This window comes from Castor canadensis, chromosome 13 (assembly GCF_047511655.1).
Source record: "Castor canadensis chromosome 13, mCasCan1.hap1v2, whole genome shotgun sequence".
In the NCBI taxonomy this organism is placed as follows: domain Eukaryota; kingdom Metazoa; phylum Chordata; class Mammalia; order Rodentia; family Castoridae; genus Castor; species Castor canadensis.
This window is the reverse complement of record NC_133398.1, coordinates 4,423,671-4,445,309: the sequence shown is the minus strand read 5'-3', so window position 1 is coordinate 4,445,309 and position 21,639 is coordinate 4,423,671. Positions and strand designations below refer to the sequence as shown.

Sequence of the window (21,639 nt, the reverse complement as noted above, 5' to 3'; positions counted from 1 at the left end):
ATGAAGCATCAGGTACAGAGAAGTCAAATGTTTAACTTGAGGTCACAGAGCCACTAAACGACAGATGACTAGAACACAGTGTGTCCGCAGGGGGCAGCTATCAACGCCATGCTACACTACCACCCCATTACAATGGGAGACAGACAGGCTGAAATCATTTAACTATACAATGTTTTACACAATCTACTAAAATTCCAGATTCTAAGTCCCTACCTGCTCCTTCATCCTCCTCAGAATGTCTCTGGTGAAAAAAGACCCAAAGGATTAATAAACTAAGTTTAAAATAAAAACCTAAAACCATAAATGGTATTAAAGAATGAAATCAACAAATTAAGTGGATCACCAGAGAGCTGAAGGTAAAATTCCCCATACACAGGGACTGCTGTGTAAGCTGGCAGCAAATAAACTGCGACATGAGTGACCTAGAATAAGGTCTCTTGTCTGTGCCTCTGTTTCCTTAACTGTTACAACATAAGGGCCAACCCAAGAGAGGCCAGGCTTGTTTACAGGCACATCAGTCCTTAACATCTCTTTTAGCTCTAACAGAAGTCCCTTCTAGTGATCTTACTCTGATTTCTGGTTTTCTTCCACTCTCATTTTCTAAGTTGCTTGGTAACCTCTTCTTGAGGACAAGATGGTTCTTTCCAAGCCTGTTCGTGCTTCCTTTCCTAGTTCCAGCAGGGATCCTCACTTCTACGCTCTACCCTGACTCCCTCAATGGACGGCCTCGTTAACTACCATCAAATGAGGTTTGTACAGCCAATATCTAAAAGCAGAGATGGGCTCTCTTCCTCACAAACACGCCTTACTCTGACAGGAAAGAACTGGGACCTAAAGCCTGCTGGTACGCAGTGCCCGCTCCCGGCCCAAAGTGTTCAGAGTGCAGCGCTGTGTCTTGTTGACAATGACAGCAGCCGCGCTCAGCAGTACCATATGGGATCCACAATTTAGCTCCATTAATGCTCTTAATTTGAAGACATCAAGCCCTAATTACACACTGGGTACTAAAAAGGCAAAACCCTTCCCTGGTGCCAGCTACTTAGTGGTACTCTGTTGCCGTAACAGCTGGTTGAGGTAGACACAGGCCAGGTTGGGCCGCTGAGCTCTCTCAGGTGGAAGAGGCCAGTACCCAAGCAAGAGCAGATGGGAACAATAGGCCCCAGTGCCCACGTCCACCAAGCAGTGTGGTTCCCCTTGGTCCCAGTGGCTCCCCATTTTTGGCTACTTCTTCTTTGGCCCAGTGGAGTCTGTGAGGGACACAGACAGTGCTAAGGCTGGAGGATGAATTTACTGGGACTCAGGTTTGCAGTTTCCACCCTGGGCCCACGGCCACATGGGGAGGGAAGCGGCTCTCACCTCCTGCTTCATGTTGCCATGCAGCCGCAGGAATTTTAATCGTGAGGAAGCAGATGGTAACTGCCTTGATGCTGGGGCCCCTGAGCTGCTTAGCAGGGTGTGGAGGAAGAGGGTGTAGTGGAACTCCACCAGCTCACAACTGGAGAAAAAGATGATCATCTTCTGGTCCTTTTCAAACTACACCAATACAAAAGGGAAAAGTAAGTACATGGCTTTAAGCTTAAGTGACAGCAAAATGAGCATTTCTCTAAAATATATGTTCATGCTGGCCTCAATTTGGAGACACAGGTAACACAGCTTTGAATTATTTTTTTAAAAATAGCAACATTGATATTCCACTCTATAAAAAATGGAGAAAATGAAAATGACATAGCTCTGACATCAAACAGAAAAACAAATGTACTCTAGAGCACCACTGTCCCTCAGCTCTGTCCCTTTCATTCACACAAGGCGACACATTCAATAATAACCAGCTGCAACCCTACATACACAGTGAATCTTGAAGCCCCACAACCTACCATATCCCAGCAAAATTACCACATGGATCTTCTAAATAAACACACCAATACTAGGACTCTTCCAGAAATAAGAGCACAAGACCTGTACTTGCCTCTCATCCCAAGATTCTGCCACATGGGACATTTCCTTAGTATCAGTCCCGAGGAGGACAGTTAAAGTAGCCTTCAAGTTGAACACTACAACTATCATTGCTCTCAGATTCTTTACCACTATCCCAGAACCTCAGACTAAAAGGACAAATACACATGTCTGCATCCATGAACTCAAGAGTCAAGTTAGAAAACTTTTTTTTCCCCTTGGTGCCTCAATTCCCTGCTACTGCTGCCTGACACAAACAAAATACATTTCCTCCGTGGACCAGGCAAGGTCTAGGCCACAGGACTACCTTGCATTTCTGTAAGACAAAGGCTGCTAGGCAGACAAGCCGCAGTTTGCTGGGAACCAGTGTCACATGCTGGTCGAGGCTCTCCGGTATTGCAAAGCTGTCCCGCTCATTGCTAGTTTGTGGAAGAGCGACTTCCCGGGCTACTCTGCCCTCTGTATTAGAGTGGTCATGGCTTTTGTCCAGGACAGAAATACTGACTGGATTATGCAAACTGATATCAGCTAGCCGCGTTACACCTTGGGTAAAAGGGAAAAGCACAAAAGAGGGTTGTCATGTATGCATACCCCTATAACACCAACCCAGGCTTCTTAAAGAGGTACAAGCACCAAAGTGCCCTCCTGCCACTTTGGTGGGGCAGACCATCCCCTAACCGACTCATGCCACGTTTTCTAAACTCTCATCTAGGGAAGATTATCCAAAAGGATGTGAACAGATGTTTATGCCCACATTTGCCCTCCAAAAGGGTTCTCTGTTGCAAAAACTTTACATTAAAGTAGTTTCACAGTCTGCTTTGATACAGGCCTGCTCAGGGCCTTTACTGCATTAGTGTGTACCATGAACTCTAACAGGGAAGGAAGGTATAGGACATTTCCCAAAGTTACTTGAGCACAGAATCCCTTTTGCATGGATGACCTCTCAAAATGAATGTTCCTAGAATATAGTTTGTGAAGTACATACACACATATCATACTGTGGCCTAGCAGATCAAGCAAAGCAGACATAAGCCATGGCTTATGTCTGTCTGCAGGCTGATTCATTATGAGGGGGAGCCAACCCTTTGTCCCTCCCATGAAGGTGGGAGCCATACTGCGAGAAGTATGTATTTTCAGTGACGACAAAGGCAGAATGATTACACTGAATATAATATACTGAAAAGAGGACACGGAGAAAGAGCAAGGGCCTTGACCTCTCTGAGCTGCAACTGCAATAAAAACCTCACACAATCAGGAGTCCAGTAGTGGCCAGCTTTGCCTTCCTCTGCATCTTGGTGTGGAAACCAGTAGCAGTCTCCCTACCTGAGATGATTCTGGATCTGGGACCTGCCCTTCCTCCCCTGCCCAGGCCCTGGGAACACATCACTGGATGACTGCAAGGGCAGCTGGGAGCACAGGGGAGTGGAAAGAATCACCCTCCAGGGATATTCCTTCCCCTCCCTTTCCAAGGTCGAGAGGTTGAATGGCTGAGTGGAGCAGCACTACTAGTAAAAAGCGCAGCTCCACCCAGGTCCTCCCTCTAAATGAAGAACAAAGCAGGTCCACTGCACCTTCCGTAAGCGTTGCAGACAGCAGGATGTTCTGCCGTTTCTGGCACTCGGCATTCAGGGCGTTAAGTATCACTGTGATGTCCTTCTCAAAACCCAAATCCAAGATTCTGTGATTGTAAGAGAAGGATCTCAGTGTAAGTGAAGAGTGTATGGGGCACTACAAAGCTACAGAAGCTGCCACAAAGACTGCAGGGACAACCTTTTCTATCCCAAATGAAGCTCACCTGTCTGCTTCATCCAAAACCAGCCACTGTATCCGGCTAAAACGAATGTTTTTTGTGGACTTAATATGATCCACCAGACGGCCGGGAGTTGAGATAAGGATATTTATTCCTTTACGGAGTCTGTTTAAAATTATGTATCATAAAAGAAAGTAAGTCAAACAGGGATATAGCAACAGAAAAACACAAGACTCATTTTGGGTATGTCAAAAGCCTGAAGTCACAGAAAACATAAAGCCCAAGTGGATAAAAAAAGACAGAACACTAAGTTTTTCCTTTTTTTATAGAATAAAAACTATTAAGATCTAAAATTCTATTAAAGTCACAAAACTTTTACTTTGGGAGGAGTTTTAACTATTTAATCTAATGCTTTTCTGATACCCAAATCCTGTCTAGAACATCCTACCTGTGGTCATCTAGCCAGTTCTTAAAGGTTCTGACTGAGTGGAAGCTCAGAAAGCCTCCTGACTGAGTAAGCTGTCCTATGCAGGGTGCTACAATTGCTAGGTTTTTTTTTTTATACCAAACCATTTAGGTGACTCCCACAAAATGGGCCTAAGCTTTGCCCAAAGACTACACACCGAGTAAGCCTTAGGGTAAATCTTAATCTCTCACCACATACAGGATAAATCTCAATCTCTCACTCCTCAGACAACTACTTCTCCATTAGTCCATAGTAACAGATAACAAACCTTTTAGCAGGATGTATTTTCTTGTTTCCCTTTCAGTAAAGTATGGTGTTATGCCTATGTTCTAGCAATGGAATAAAGGATAGGATAGGCAAATCACACATGTACCTGTGGAGAGAGGAGCTATGCCCATCTTTGTTAGTGTTAGCAGAAAACTAAATGTAATGGCTGGAGCTCCAGCAACTATCCAAGATTAAGAGGTAACCTTGAAAATGGAAGCCTCCCACATGGGCACAAAAAGACAGAAGGAACACCATGCCAACCTGGCCTGGCTCCTGACTTCTTGAATGTGAAAGCCAAATAAAACCCTCACATTTCACAAAACTTTTATTTGGGCCACTGCTACTTTTACTGTTGGGATTACTTATAGCTGAATCTAATCCTAACCAATACTTTTAAGTGCCAAGTTTTATAGTTATTCTTCAGTTACAGAGCACAACACAACTAAGTGTTTTAGGAAGAATGTCGACAATTTGGGGTCCACCTGTTGCAACAATTTTCTACTGACACCATTACAAGTTCTAGTGTAGAATTAGGAATCAGTGTATTTACAAGTTGCCGAGCACTATGGAAGCTCACAGCCTTGTTTCTGAAATCCAAACACCACCCCCTGCAGCTCCCAACCTACACAGAATGGAGTCCCACCTGTGGGATGTGCATGAACAGGGTGGAGGGGAGTTAGGATGGTAGAGGCACTGTGACCAGTGACATGCAAGGAAACCTGACGGCAGGTTCTTCAGTATTTCAAAAGTCAGCACCGTCTAGAGGTGACTGCTCCCTGCTGCCTTGGTTGTCCCTATGTGCTGGGACCAGGAGGCATAGTTGGAGATGAGGGTCTTTCCAGGTTAGAAGGACCAAGGCTTGCTGAACACAAAGACAGGACAGAAAGATTCCAAGAGGAATGAACAAACCAACCCCACCTACCTGGCCTTTTCTGATTTTCTCTTTTCTCCACCCATCAATACCCCAGGCACAATCCAGGTGAATGGCTACAGAAAAATGACAGACCAAAATCAAAGGTGGAGACTGATGCTAAATTCCTGGTCCTTGAGGAAGATGGCAAGAGGGCACATGCAGGTTTCCTGTAGTGTAAGGTATTATTGTGTAGACACAGCTCCTGGGCACTGCACTGCCCACAGTTACTATCAGCAGTAGCTGGGATTATAGCTATATAATAGCTTCCAACACTGTCAGAGACAAATATAAGCTTTTAAAATTACTCCAGTAGCCCCCATGCCTTTCCCCAAAGAGCCCAAATAGAAAATAAATTTCACTAAGTCTACTGCCTTGGAGCAGGAGATGCAAGATAAAACCCAAGCAACACCCTTCCCTTTTCACCACCCCAATAAAAGAAAGGACAGATCAATTCATGATATACTTTGGTGAGTCGGCAGGCTTTGACTCCACAACCTTCTCCTTCCTTCTTAAAGAAAACCCTACTTGCAGCCTTGTATTGTCTTCCACTGGATCTGTATGTAGCTTGCTACCAACTATGATGTGCAGACTGTAGTACTTTAAACTCCAGACACACTGGTAATTTAGCTAAGCTGGAAGTCAGTGTTACTAAAGTTTCTCTACCTACAAAAAGCAGAAATATACAGGGAAGAGAAAATAAGAGCGATTTCTACCTCTTTGAAAATAGAATGGTATGTTAATATTTCCTCAGAATGTCAGAAAAAGAAAGATAAAACTGAACTCAGGGTTTGTCTTACCTTAAGCAGTTTCTGGACAGTGTCAAAGCTTTGTAGAGCCAGCTGTAAATATTAAGAAATTATGGACAATGAGCAGGGTCTCCCCCCCCTTTTTTTTTAATCTTAAAAGATAATCTAAATTGACAAGGATTCAAAGTCAGACCTCAAGTTAAGAAAAACAATCCTGCACAAAGCATCTACTCTGAAAATACCTTGTTCTTAGATTGGCTCTGAAACCTGTCACTTTGGGCAACAAGGGTAAAGACATCACATTCATTCCTTGGAAGTGTTTAAAAATAGTGTTTTGTGCTCCCTCTGCTGGCTCAAATTCCCACAGTGACACACAGAGAAGTTTAAGACTGGTGCACAAACCAGAAGAAAATGAAGCAAAGTCAACTTAAATTTGGCTCTCCTGAGAAAGACAGGGAATGTACCATGTATGAAGGAGTAAAACAGACCAGTGATGCAACAGACTAGCCCCTAGGGACTCGGCTTTAAGGTGACATGCTGTATCCCAAGACTGTGCTATGGGACCGAAACACTGGCAGGTCGTCACCCCAAGCTTACAAAAACAAAACCAAATCAGCAAGCCCAGAGGAAACAAGAGAGTGAAAATGAGAAGGTTTTACCCATTAACCATCAAAAAAGCCTGTACAGAATCCTGTTATCCAAAGATACATACATAGTTTCCACAGGTTTAGCATTCGTGAAGCATCCTAGTGAAGCAGCAAGTTTGTTGCTGTAAACATTTAAATAGCTTCATGCATACTCCTTGGTGGAACTGAGCAGGGGGCACCACAGGCTGCATGGAAGGCTCACTTGAAACTCCCATGTGCATGACAACTCTGCAAGGACATGATTAGCACTTGACAAGGAAAACAGACACTGCCTCTGTAGAAACAGAAGAGAGTTCTACCAAGAAAGACGAAAACTATCAAGAAGCTTAAATTTCGGGAATATGTGAAAATTTTAGAAGCAGTGGTTTAAAAAATTTTTTAAAAAAGATTTCTTTCAGGGCCAACTGTTTCTATTTTTAATTACTTTGTTTAAAAAATTTAAGCTCTAAAAATCCAATTCTTTTAATTCCTTTTAAAGGGAAAGAAAATTTAAGTGTCATTAGTTTTTAAAAAGAAAAATGCCACACTTAGCTTATGATTTTCAAAAAGCATTTGGATTTTTCTCCTTGACAAGAGCCAGAAGGATAGTTCCCTTGCAAAGGAAAAAGTGTGCAGTGGTTTGTGAAAGAGGAAGAATGTGATAAAACCACTTTAAGTTAACAGGATATTACTGAAAGTATGTACTTATACCTCACACTGCACGAGACACTTACCTCTCTCGTTGGCACTAGCACCAGAGCATAGGGACCATCGCTGCGCTGTCAACAGAGGAAAGAAATGCCATAAGCAGGGCAAAGGAAGTCCAGACTCCAGAGAGATGAGACTTATGGGGCACCAGTTCCACAACATCAGAAGCATTGTCATCAAGAAAGAAATGAGACAAGGATGTCTGCGAACCCCATGATTATATAACATTGTGCAACAGCCCTGGTCCATGCAATCAGAAAAGAGAAAGAAATATGATGCATAAAACTGGAAAGTAAGCCAGGTGCTTGTGGCTCACGCCTGTAATCCTAGCCACTTGGGAGACAGAGATCAGGAGGATCACAGTTTGAAGTCAACCAGGGAAAATAGTTCGAGAGATCCTATCTCAAAAAGTACCCAACATAAAACGAGACTAGTAGAGTGGTTCAAATGGTAAAGCACCTGCCTAGCAAGCGTGAGGCTCCCAGTACAAACCCCAGTACCACCAAAAATAAAGCAATACAAAATAAAATTGGAAAGGACAGGAAATTATCATCATTAGCAGATCAAGTTATTTTATCTTAGAGGAAAAAAACTTTCAGAGTCAACTGAAAATCCTTACAAACAAGGGATTTTAGTTCAGTAGCTGAATGCAAAATTAATGTAGAAATCAATAGTCTTCTAATATAGAAAATGAGAAAATTCAGTGGAAAGAAAGATTTCACACTTCCAATGGCAATGAAAAAAGATCAACAGGGGGAGAAATGACCCAAACAGTGTATGCACATATGAATAAAAGAAAAAAAAGATAAACAGAACAAGCTTTAAAAAATGTACAAAGTCTAGCCAGATGTTGCTGTGTAATCCCAGCACTCAAGAGGCAGAGGCAGGAAGATCTCAAATCTGAGGCCAGCCTGGGCCTCAGATTGTTTTTGAGATGGTCTGTCTCAAAATACAAGACAAAACAAAAAACCCCACAATCTGTATGAAGAAAAATTTAAAACATCTGAGAGATATAAAATCTGAAAAAAAAAAGGATTTACTCTATTCTTGAATAAGATTCAAAATTATTTGTTACTTCTCCCTGAATCAACCATAAATGTAATGCAATACTAACAAAATAACAAAAATTGTGTATGCATATGCATGTTGAACAATATAGCCAGACAAGCTGATTTCAAAGTAAATACGGAAAATAAGCACGCAAAACCCCAAGACATTTGTGAAAAGCATGATGTTAATATAAAGCTACAGAAATTACTAAAGTGTTCTGAACAGAGATTACAACAGCAAGCGGCATCTACAATAGTCAAATGCATACAGGGCTTTGGGAAGAAGAATGAGGGCCGCTTTGCTGTTTAGTGCCCAGGTTGGCGTCAAACACACACAGTGCTGCCTCAGCCCCCGAGGGCTGGGGTTCTATTGTACACTGCTATGCCTTGTTATAAGGGCAATTTTATATATTTTATATCAATAGAGAAAAGATGAATTATTTCAAAAGTCAAAAAAAAGGGAAAAGGGGCAAGGAAGTCACCTTTTTGCAGATGATACAACAGTCCAAAACCTAAAAGGAAACCCTGACAAACTTCAGAATATCATACATACTACGCATCACCTTTAGTAGTGCTCCCAGCAAAATACGGAAGATAATATAAATTCTACCAGTCAATAAGGGTGTAACTAGTAATTTATGGTACATACATACAATGGAATACTAGGTAGCCATTAAAAAGAACAAGGCAGCTCAAAAAGAGTACTGGTAAGAAACCATTCCCAAAACATAAAAGGCACAGATGACACGGTAATGCACACCTATAATATCAGCACTCAGGAGGCTGAAGCAGGGGATCATCACTTTGAGGCCAGGCTGCACTATACAATAAGACCTCTTCAAAACAAAACAAAACGAGGTAGGTAAGATTACGAATAACAAATAAACATTGTGGATGGACCCAAATGCAACAGGAAAACAAACAATTTCACATAAAAATGAAAGAGGAAGCACGCAGACTCTTATTTGTTTGATATGCAAATATTCCTGGAGGAGACACCAGAGTCAGTTCAGAGACTCAGTTCACTGTAGCTATTCTTGTGTCCCCGTTCTTTGAATATTTTAATTTCTCAGATATATTGTATCTAACTAATACTAAACACCGAAGCTATCTGCAGAAGGCGCTAAGTCAATGGTGGTTGCACATCGTAGTGCTCAGAGATGCTGAATGAATGAATCAAAATAACGTCAGTGCCAGATTCGGCAACGATTTCAATTACAAGGATGGCTTTCGTGTTTCAAATAGGAAACATTTACCCACAAGGGGAAAAGGATTTAGAATTTAAACCAGAGTTGTCTGTACTCAACACCAACTTAGCCAGACTACACTGGAGCCCAGGCTAGGGATGGCAAACATGCTAGTACAGCAGGATTAACATGCCACCCTGTGACACTGGGAGGTTCTGACATTCAAAGTAAGAACAACCAATTCTTCAAAGGGCAGGATAGATGTGATGTTAAAAATCAGAGAGCGACCAAGGTGATTTAAAGAATCCACTGGATGCCCTGAATTTGCTGCTGCACCCAGATAAGTTTCTTACAGGTCAATCATCTTAAAATGAACTCCAAGAGACTATACAGAACAATATTTGAAACAAGTGAGTTAAATTGGTTTGGAAAACGATTTGTACAGAAGATTTCAATCTCTCCTTTTCTTTTTTTTGAGTTGGGGTCACCGTATGTAGTGAAGGCTGGCCTTGAACCTGCTATGTAGCACAGGCTCACCTTGAATGCATGATTGCCCTGCCTCAGCCTCCTACACACCGGGATTGGGGGTGTGCGTCATCACACTAGACCCTTCGTCTTTAATAGAATGATGTTAGTGATATTTAAAAAAACCTGAGCAGATATAAACTTACATGCCTATTGTTAATGGTTCTGAACATAAGCAAATCAAATCATTGCCCTTCAAAGTAGCCACATGGCTGTGTTTATGACAACTAACAATAAGTGACCAGCTTTCGATTCACACCTTCTCACCCACACACATGCCAAAAAAAAAAGAAAACCAGCACTCAGACCCAGAATCTGAACAGAGCCTTGCACCACCACACCCTCAAATCTGCTGCCCTCACTTCATGGTCTATGAAATGAGAGTTGGGCTAGAACTGCAGGATCAGCAAGAAGTTCCAGAATATGCAAGTGGCTAAGACTTTACTACACAAGCAAAATAATTTACATTTATTCTTCTCTAACTGTGTATCAGGGACAATGCTAACCACTTTGAATGAATTACCTCATCGTAAAGCACTTATGGGGTTTCCTCACCCACCTTATGGAAGGCCACAATTAACAGTTTACTAAGCATCCTCCTAATTATACATACATACACAGATCATCACTTATGAAGCTAGTCACAGCTTCTTCAATGAACATGGAAAGGACACTTGTTCAAGTTCACAAATAGCAATTTACAGGAATGTCTCTTTTTGTGTGTTTGGCAGTACTGGGGTTTGAACTCAAGCCCTTGCACTACCACTTAGGCTACAGCCCAAGCAATGTCACTTTAAATTGTTACATAGAGTTCTATCAGTTGGATGATTCTGTAGGCTTCTTTCTAAATTGATTTTAAAAAATTAACCTATTCATTTTGAAAGAGTTTCAGGCTTACCAAAAAAAATTATACAATTTATATAAGGAACCCCCATACATCTCTCTTCTAGTTCCTCATGCTATCCATTACCAAACTCACAGTAAAACTATCAAAACCAAGAAACTAACATCGACTCAATATTATTACCACTATTTTTTGGCAGTGCTGGGGTTTGAACTCAGGACTTGGAATTTACTAGACAGACACTCTACCACTTGAGCCATGTCCTCAGTCCTTTTGCTTTGTTTTTTTTTTTTATCTCTAGACCATGGTCCTCCTGTTTACACCTCCTGCAGAATTGGAAAAACAGGTGAATACCACCACAGCCAGATTATTGGGTAAAATAGGGTCTTACTAACTTTTTTGTCCCAGATGACCTTGAAGTGCTCCTTCTGTTCTCTGCCTCTTGAGTAACAGAGATTACAGGCATGAGCCACCACACCCTGATTTAATATTAGTTAATTTGCAAAACCTTATTCAATTTTATCAATTAACCTATACATGTCCTATACATTTCCACAGTAGAGTCCAAATCCCAATCTTTTTCAATCTGCAGTACTTCCTTAGCATATGTCTTTCATAACCTCAAGTCTCTGAAAGACTACTGGCCAACTATTTGGTAGAATGGCCCTCAATTTGGGTTTGTCTGTTGCTTCCTTGAGATTAAACTCAGGTCATATATTTTTTTCACAAGAAAACCACAGAAGCCTCCTTTGGAGGCAGATGAGGCTGACACATGTCAGCACTGGTGATGGTAATAGAGTGGCAGCTGGGCTTTCCTCCTCATTAAAAAGTAGCCTGTGTAGAGACATTGAGACTGGGAAAATCCTACTTCTCACTGCACTGCTACTCATTCATTTCAGCCTGCGAGATGATCCATGGCTGGAACGATGTTGCCACATGGTGATTTCCTATTTCCTTCACTTCTTCATGACTGGAATTCTACTACAGAAAAGCCTTTCCTCTCCCGTTTTCTTATGTGTTCAGTCATTGCCTTTCTTCTCATGCATATTTGTTTTAGTCTATGAACTATTAGACAACACCATCATCATTTATTTTGTCACTCACATATCAGGTAGGCTTGATACACTTCTAATTCTGCATGTCTGAACCAAACAATCATCAGGTAGCTCTTCCCCTCTGCTCTCATTATTTCCTCTCAACTAAGAACACCTGGGCTGCATCTGTGGACTCTGGGCTGGAGTTTAAGATAAAGTCTATACCTTTGGGTCACAGCAGTTAACTGGCATTCTGGGGAATCCAATTTTGGTCAATTTGGCCAAGGCACTAAATAAATGTATTTCACAACTAAAGACAAATTCTAGATAATACTAAACACTTGGCAGCACAACTGCCAAATTCACTAACAGATGCTCATTTTCACATCTGCTATTATTGATAAGCCACTGTTAAAGTTTAGCCTTCCTCTTCAAAAGTAAACAACACATGGAACTTTGAATAGAATGCTGAATGTTAACTCCCCATGATTTAAAACACAGTCCTAAGACAACAGCATAAATGGATAGATGCATATCAAATCATTTTGAGATATTTACCTAGTACCCAGTCCAATACTGGGCACTATGTACAGAGGGAAGGCCTCTACCTAGGACAGGAGCAGCACTGAACCTCACCATAAAGTCATGGCACAGATGACAGCTTAGTCTAGAGCTATTCCAGTACTCGCTGCATGACCTTGGTTCTCCTATTTTCTAAGCCTCTTTTCTTTTTGTAAACCAAGATAATATCGATGCCTATGACTAACGTGGTGAGGCATAGAGCAATGGAAGATTCAAGAAGGTGACACATGCAGAACGCTGAGCACAATGCCCAGAGCACTGGAAGTAGGTTTATTCTACTCCACTCTTGGTACAGTCTTCATGCCTATGTAAATTTAAAGGAAAGAGAAAACAATGCAAAATGAAAAGAGAGCCTTTCAGTCCGAATATTACTGCTTATGTGCTACGGGTGACAGCAGAAGAACATATTTTATGCTCACCTGTATTTTTGACTTCAGTGCTTGCAGGGACTGGACCACAGGGATGCAATAAGCAAGAGTTTTACCTTTTAAAAGAATGCAAAGACAATTAAAAGGTAAATAGGCTCTGCTAGTACTAAATTTTGGGAGAAGACAAACTGCACATCCTACATCTAAGAGATAAAAAGTACTTCACATGTCTGCCATGACTCTCAGTTTTGCTTTGTAGATTCAATACTTCTAAGAAACCTGGAGCTTCAGCTCCTTTATCCATCCAGCAAGAAGGATAATAATATTTCCTAAATTACATGGAAGTTCAACCTGGTGCTCTCTATGGAAGCCAGAAAATGCCTCCTGTAAAGTCCTTCTCCACTCTGCAATAAGCTGCAGTGGTCACCTAAATGCCCTCTGCTGTCGTGGTATGAACCCTGGAGCCAACCTTCAAAGTCAGAGAAACCATGGCGAGACAGAAGCTCTGGGTGTCCAGTCCATTTAGCATGGCCAGGCTGCCCTGCCAGGAGGGCAAAGAGGTCAGAAGAGCAGTCCAGGCAAACAATATCCCGTGCCCAACACAGCAACTGTGTTCATGCTAGAACTATTCTCATGAGAAGAAACAGCAACCCCCAATGGGAGTGAAGATGGGCAGCTCTGCCATGGGTGGTGGGACTTGGCAAAGTCCTGAAATACAGCTCACAGGAACAGAAGAGCTCAAGTCCTACACCCCCTCGCATTCCCATCACAGCACCAGCCGCTGTGCCCCACTCACTCCGTGAGCAAACTCAGGGCTCTAATCAAAGCAAGCACAGCCTCCCTTCCCCAGACAAGACAGAACAGCCACCAGCACCACAGCCAGTTCCTGCAGAGCCTACCACATGATGATGGGCCTAGTGCCACAGGACAAAGGGCAGAAGTTAAACAGTGACTGACCTGAGCCTGTCTGGGACCGCACGAGGGCATCTCTCCCTTCCAGCAGCACAGGAATGCTCTGCTTCTGCACACTGGGGTCGCCCAAAAGAAAGAACACACCTTATGTCTATCACGTACTTCTTTATGCGTACAGGCAGACCTGGGGTACGTAACTTTGACTGCCGACTCCCTCTTAGATGTTCCCTAAGCTGCAATGAAGGTGCTGAGAGACTCGATGGTCAGAATAAACTCCTAGCAATATTCCTGAAACCTAACTGAAAATGGTGAAGCAAGACAGACTGGCCGTGGCATTAAACTGCTTTCTGAAAAAACTGGACGGGCATGACAATAAGGTTATCACAAAAACTTTACCACACACTCTATTTCCTCCTGTAATAGGGAATCTAGGACACAACAAAACACAAAGAAAGATTTCCACACAGAACAAAAGGAAGCTTGCAAGCCAGCCAGATAACCAGCAGCAGCTGTACCCCTCGAAGAGACTGCCACTGACACACTGAGAGGTGCATTTACTTGTGTCTTTAAAACCAAACAGCAAAAAAGGACAGGAGAACCACTTAGATTTGGCTTATAAATTTATTTTTCAATATTCTTATTTACACTTATGAAAACAAAAAGTACCCATTAACTCAAGTGTGCAGCAGCACACTTACTCCTAGTGTGAAAGTGCCCCTCCCCAGCCTTGTAGTTCACTATTTCTATTTTCCAGAGGTCAACACTGTAACAAACAGTTAAAACACCTTTTCAGTATCCCATCTTATCCAATCAAATATTTACTCGTCTTTTTGGTTGACCTTATTCTTACTACTAAGAAATGGTATGAGAAAATTCTGTATTTTGCCCAAATTATTTTCAGGGCGCCATGGTTAGCAGGGGGTCCTCTGAACCAGTACCTCTTGCAGGTTAGAGCCAAGAGCAGAACTGGATGGAAACCCAGTCTATCCATCTAACAGGCAGAGAGCCCAGAGGTTAAGTGCATGTCAAGCCCTGAATGGTCACTAACCCAGCACTGTTTGCCAGCACCAAGACACAAACTTGCTCTGCCCTCCACAGATAATCTGGCTTTCGCCAGGCTATACATACCCACTTAAGCCCTAAGAAAATCAAGAGCAGCCTGGAACTCTTACCTGGTCATACTGGACATTTTTAAGACTGTAGTTATTGTGGAAATCTAAAAAGAGAAGGTGAAAAATAAGTATCTCTACCAGCATTTTGGTACAAATATATTTAATGGAAATGACACAAAAAAGGAAGAAATACTGGGATGACGCTGATTATCGTAATCAAATCAGCTGAGTGGTTTTCAGCTGAGGTGATTCTGCCCTCTACCCCTACATGCCACAGTATGTGGAGAAGTTTTTGGTTGTCATAGCTGGGATGGGGTACTACCAGTACCTTGTGAGCGGAAGCCCAGGATGCTGTCAAATATTCAAAAATGCACAGGATCATCCCTACAACAATGGCCATCTAGCCTGAAATGTCCACAGCACTAAGATTCTACACTGTGAGAAAACAATCCTGTGTACCCACCCTGAAGAAAGGGTGGATAAACTGTACCATCTGACAAAGGCAATCAAGGCTTCCAAAAGCCCAGACATATTTTCTCCCCTTAGTCAAAGGAAGTCTAGAAAACCCACTCATGATATTAAAACAGAAAGGGAGAAAGAGGTGTCCATTTGCTTGTAGAAAATGCATTTATTTTATTTACTTTTAAGTTAGAATCCTTTTTCATTTATTCATATGTGCATACATTGTTTGGGCCATTTCTCCCCTTGCCCCCGCCCCCTCCCTAGAAGATGCATTTAAAGTAGCCTCTTCTTCCTTCATTTTCTAGACTGCACACGTCCCTGAATAGCAAGAAACTAGCTCAGTTCCCTTCCCTATGGTCACTGTGCCATCTGCCAGCATGAATGGCTTTACACATCTACCCAGAAATTAAGAAGCTGTTTTAAGTCCAATAAGTGAAGTCCTGGTCCTGCACTGCCTTGGATGAGGACAATCTCTAGATCTTAAAAAAAGAAAACAAGGTGTGTGTGTGTGGAGTGAGGGGGATGCAAAGAGGAAGGGTCTCAGCATACCCCCATTGCCCCAGGAGAATGACCCACCAATTTGAATTCATTCAGGTGGCTAGGAGCAGAAACAGACATCAAACAAACAAACAAATGCACCAACAAAAGGACCCATAAAGTGCTAGGGGATACTCACTAGATGTGGGTGGAGGCCCAGCTCGTGGAAAGACTCTGGAGTGAACACTTGTTCTCTCTCCTGCTTTACAACAGGTCTGCAGAGGACGGAAAAACCAGGTATCAGTGCTAAGGTTAGCAAAGGGAAAGACAGCACACGTGCAATTTCTTTTATCCCTGGAGTATACCTGTACCTGAACATACCTGTGGAGCTCTGGAATTTCAGGGTTGTTTTTAAACAACGACGAAGTCTTAATGCATGGTCTCTCCTCTTGCTTTCCACCACCTGTGCTAACCGAATACTTCTTCGGAGAAAATGTTTTTTGCGTATTCCCCTTAAACGTCCTTTGAGTTTCTTTAACACTAGGTTTCTTGGCTGGGAGAAAAGCTGTTTCGTGCCTCCGTTTTGCAGGAGGAGCTTCACTGGACCCTTGGTGTTTTCTCTTGGTAGCTTTTGCTTGCTGAGTTGTTCCCAAAAGGAAATATCAAGAAGAGGTGCATTAGCCCATGAAGACAGCCCTGAGAGTGAAGCCTGACTGCCCACAGAATCACAGCTCTTCCCGCAGAGATCATTACGCCCCATATGCCAACCAACAGTTTAGGGTTTGCAATCAGATTCTTTGACAGCTTTTTCCAAAATGTGCGAGGCAAGGGGGGGGGGCAGGGAAATCAATCTTTAGTTATTCATCTACAAGGCCTCGATATCCATCTTAACTGTTAAGTCACACAAGATGAGGGTGAGGTTCAGGAGGGAGAAATGCTTTTCAAGTAACCAACTCAGTCTGCTTTAATGGAAGTGAGAACCCACCTTGTGAAGTGGGTGTGCTAAGTCAACCTACACCCCTAGGAATCCATTTACTCAAGAAGCACAGAGGCAGGGGAAATGAATCTTTTCTCCTACCAACAAAGCACATCAAGGCTAGACAGGGAAGAGACAAGCGAGAGGCACGTCCCAGCTTGTGCCCAGAAAGCGGAAACCTTCATTACTGCTCTACTCTAGTGCTTGGATCTCTGTCATCCTCTCCCCTCAAGCTGCTCCTCCAATTTCAGATGGTCTGGAGACAACTCCTACTCACAGTTCCCATTCCAAATGAGAACACTGCTCCATCCATCACCTGGATCACATTATTTTCAACCCTCCTCGCCTTTCCAGGCCCTGCCTGACTGCCAATCACAGGCCTTGCCTATCGCATATTTCCAAAATGTGACTAAAAGCAGAATGGCCAAACTTCCCATAGAAGGAACGTCCAATTCCTCTATTTTCTTGAGCCTTTTCTTCTGGTTTGTACAAGAATATATAATAACCATCAAGTAGCCAGTGCTTGTTATTCTGAAGCTCAGGACTAGGTTTTCTTCCTTGCTTAAAATAATGACTTGTGTTTGCACACTGCTTGCTTTAGCCATGACTATAACTTCCAAACAAACCTCAAAATTAAAAATAACTTCTTTTTTTTCCTGGCATCCATAAGGGTTCCTTCATCTAAGTGATTGAATAAATAAATTTCAAATATTTAATATTAATAAAGTGCTGGTCTACTTCACTTTATAAATTTGTTTATACAAAGTCCTAAGCTTCATGAATTTTCAGATTAAAGACAGGATTTAGGTCTGTTGAATCATTTGCAAAGCAGCATGAAACCTGCAAATTTCACGTGACTTACACTATGGCAGAGCCCACTCCTACCACGCATGGGATTCCTATTATGGTTCCCTGGTGGTGACCTTGCAGCCTCTTCTGCTCCTGACCAATCTTGAGGATCAGGAAGCTTTTCCAACACCCAGACAAGATCTCCTCTTTGAGCAGCAACCTACCAGTCTGAAGAACACTTTCTGCAGAATACAAAACAAGCTTACTTCCTATGTACAAAATATTTCCTCCTAACATATGTAACTCCCTTTTCCTTCTTTGGACTGAATATTCCAGGTAGTAAATAAACTTATCATCCTGGTCGCCATTTATTCCTATGTCAAGCAGTATCTCTCTAAAAGCAAGTACTCAGAAGTGTATCAATTAATAGTAATTAGGCAGGTTTCCCACTGCTTTTAGGCTAAAATTGAAAAGCTGCAATAAAGTCCATGAAGTCCTCCAGAATATGACTTCTGCTCATCTGACCAGCTTCAGCTTTACTCTCTGCCATCTGTTCTCCCTTCAATTTCTAGAACATACCATGTTCCTTCCCTCCCCCAGGTCTTTGCACATTCGAGTCCCTCACGTGGAACTACAACCTCCTTTTGGCCAACGTGTTCTCACCTTCATTTGCAGGCTCTACCCATCCTCAGAAGAGCCTTCCTGACCTCTTCTCTCTACCCTGTCAAGCCAAGGTTCCCTGCTCTTTGCTCTCTGACATACTTATTCTCCTTTGAAGCACTAAGCACATTAATAAGCAAGTTTGGTGCTGCCTGCCTGCCCACTAGATTGTAAATTCGATAAAGGGACAAGATTGTGCTGCACAGCTCTGCATCCCCTGCACAGGTTCATGCCTGACACAAAGCAAGCACTGAATAAACACTTGTAAAATGAATGAATGACACCTAATGGAGTTATTCTTTCCACAATCTGGATGCCATTTTAGTATTAGCTTCCCTCACCCCCAGAAACTATAATACAGTCATTGAGTAATTGTCAAGTAGCCTGGTCTTGAAGATACAAACTTGAATGATTAGCCAAGTCCTGAAGAAGTTACAGACTAGTGGAACAGACAAAAGTGTAAAACCATAAATCCAAAACTGTATTGGTAAAATAGGTTTGTATAAAGAACAATGGGAGGGAGAGACAGACAGGCATACAGACAGACACAAACTAACATGGCCTAGGGTAAGGGGAAGGAGGCAAGGAAACAGAATGCTTTCTGAGATGGCATTTGAGGAGAGAGAGCAGGACATCTCGATCTACTAAAAATTAGCTGCACATTAAGCAAGCCACTTCCCCCAAGTCTGTTCCTGAGCTTGTGACAGGAAGGGACCATGGCAAGCAATCTCTAGGGCCCACCCAGCCCTAAGAGTCTAAGATGTCAAGTCACTGATATTAATAAACACACCAAGTAGTTACTATATGTCAGGCAGCATGTTTAGTACTTATGAATTAGCTCACTTATTAATACAGATGCTGTAGTCAACTTATTTTTAGAGACATGAGGTAATTCGTCCAAGGGTCACTGAGGAAACCAGGCTTGCTCGAGAATTCTGATTCTACATGTCAGGTTCCTACAATGATGCTGTAACTTAATAATTATATCCTACCTGGTTAGAAAACATCATGTGGCTTGATTCCTATGATGAGTTGTTTTCTAGAAGGATATGCATCAAAATGTTATCTCTGAGTATGGCAATTATGGGTGAGATATTACCTTTTTCCTGAATTTTCTAAAATAAGTTTTTATTAGTAGTCAAAATACATCCTTAGAAAACATTTCGTATAGTGTCAAGACATAACAGCTCAATTTAAGCTGTCAAAGTCCTTCCAATACCAGTCTATTAGCTCCCTGTCCTGAGTCCAGGCTACTGGTAAATCTGACCAGTGCATCCATCACTTCTATTGAAGACCTAAACTAAATGTAGATATAGACAAGTCCACTGTGGTTACTTGTATCACCTCTTAATTAATCCTTGTTTAATGTAGTGCTTTAAGCAATCATAAAACCAGATAATCTGTTCATTTACTGGACCCACTCAAGAAAGTTTTGGGACTTTTTTTTAGTTTTTTGCGTTGCTGGGGATGGAACCTAGAGCCTTACATGCTAGGCAATTGCTCTACCTCTGAGTTCATCCCCAGCTCCTCAGTCAAGCTTCACTAAAAACTTTCTTTCTACCTTTAGTTACTAGGCTCTACTTGACACAAGCACCCCATTACCAATCTACTACCTAAAATGGAGCTGCTTCTTTATTTTTTAATTACAGGCACTTATTAAATGCTTCTATGGGCCATAGAATTATCTCACTGAATTCTCACACTAACCGTATGTGAAGAGGAAACTATCTTTCCCATATACGGAAAGGAAAAGTGAGGTCCAGAGAAGTTAAGTAACTTCCCAAAGTCATTTGGCTAGTGTGTCCCCAAATCCCAGGTTTATCCTACTCCAAACCCAATACCTCTTCTCTGTATTCCTCCTCCCACAAGGATCCGGCTGTACCATTGGCTAGTCCAGGACTTATTACTTAACACCTAAACCCTAAAGGCTTACCTCCCTCAAACACAGGCATACACACAAATCACCAAAGACAATCTGGACAGTCGGTATTAAGTGGTGTGAGTTTATATGAAGTCAAAGAATTTCACCTTCAACACTGAACTGACTCTATCTAGCAAATGACTTTTTTTTCAATGAAATTATGTACTTTTTAGGAAAAAGAAAGCAAACTCCAAACTTTCCTTGGCACCGATTGTATCTTCCCTGCTCTTTGATAATTTACGATTTCACAACAGGCCTTCTGCGCTCAATTCCTCCTTTTTAAAAACAATCAGCTAACTACCCCTGTAAAAAAGCTTTCAGCTCCCTGACTGGGGTAAATGTCAAGGCATCTCTCCTCTCTCCAAATGAAGACATTATATTCATAAGCCGTATTTTTCTTTTCTCTCTACGCTGCACGTGGACGAAAATCTATCCCATTTATAAAAGCTCTTCAAAGACTCATCAGACTCCGATCCTCGTTCCTAAAAGAAACGACCCTTCCTTAGGATGGAGGAACTGGTTTAGAGAGGTCAAGTCCTGGCTTATGGCTCAGTCCCATCAGTTTAAGCTGGTAGGGTCAACTGCCTCCAAGCCCTAACCCTACCTGACTAGTCTTCCAACTAGTCGCAGGGGCCAGCCCCCGCTCCCGTCCCCGCGGCGTTCAGGTCCGAGACACGTGTTTCCGAGCGTCTCCTCCAGAAGCCGCCGGGAGCCCGACGGTCCCCCCGTAACTCCGTGCAGGACTCGGACCTGACGGACCGGGGCGGCAGCTCGCGGCGCGTCGGGAGCCGGACTGGAACTCACCCGCCTCTCTGGGGCCAGGGGCATCCCGGAGCACGTCCTGGGGGCGACGGCCCGCGCTTCGGGTCCGTGGAGGAGCAATCCGCGGGCACCGGCCATGGCGGGGGCACGGGAGCCGCGGGCGAGCGGGACAAGGGCACCCGATCGACCACGTGGACGCGCGAGGACCCCGCGCGCGCGGCTGCCCGTCGAGCCCCGCCGCCCCTTCCGGGTTCGGAGGCCCAACCTCTCGCGAACCGCCCCAGAAGGCCTGCCGCGCTCTGGGGCAGCCGGGACGGCGACGCCGGCGCGCGGGCAGCGGGTGCCAGATCTCACTCGGCCCGCCTTTACGCTGAGTGCTTCTGAGACACAAGAAGAGGCCCCCACGCCGTCCAACCGAAGCGTCCGTCTTTTGTAACCAATGCGTAGCTTGATGCCCGGCAGAGTCCCCAACAAGGCCTGGAGCTAGGTGGCCAGGCCCTCGGAGTCCTGGAGGCTCCTGGTCCCCGCGCCCTCCCGCGGCTGAGTCCCC

General features: G+C 43.1%; 1 protein-coding gene across 6 annotated transcripts in view; it reads right to left on the bottom strand.

Moving 5' to 3' along the window:
* Positions 1-21,359, bottom strand: part of Ddx31 (DEAD-box helicase 31) — a 66,161-nt gene extending 44,802 nt beyond the window's left edge. For 5 of the 6 annotated variants that reach the window (XM_074052929.1, XM_074052930.1, XM_074052934.1 and 2 more), the window contains exons 1-13: positions 21,132-21,359; positions 16,363-16,619; positions 16,181-16,256; positions 15,103-15,146; positions 13,976-14,046; positions 13,070-13,134; positions 7,456-7,500; positions 6,147-6,188; positions 5,359-5,423; positions 3,749-3,868; positions 3,525-3,631; positions 2,261-2,496; positions 1,357-1,533 (exon numbers count right to left, since the gene is read on the bottom strand). In XM_074052929.1, the coding sequence (XP_073909030.1) occupies positions 1,357-1,533; positions 2,261-2,496; positions 3,525-3,631; positions 3,749-3,868; positions 5,359-5,423; positions 6,147-6,188; positions 7,456-7,500; positions 13,070-13,134; positions 13,976-14,046; positions 15,103-15,146; positions 16,181-16,256; positions 16,363-16,619; positions 21,132-21,227 (1,401 nt within the window). In that variant the 5' untranslated portion in view covers positions 21,228-21,359. Of the gene's footprint in view, positions 1-1,356; positions 1,534-2,260; positions 2,497-3,524; positions 3,632-3,748; positions 3,869-5,358; positions 5,424-6,146; positions 6,189-7,455; positions 7,501-13,069; positions 13,135-13,975; positions 14,047-15,102; positions 15,147-16,180; positions 16,257-16,362; positions 16,620-19,398; positions 19,446-21,131 lie in introns of all 6 variants that reach the window. The other variant, XM_074052932.1, reaches the window with a different exon arrangement.
* Between the last annotated feature and the right edge of the window lie 280 nt (positions 21,360-21,639).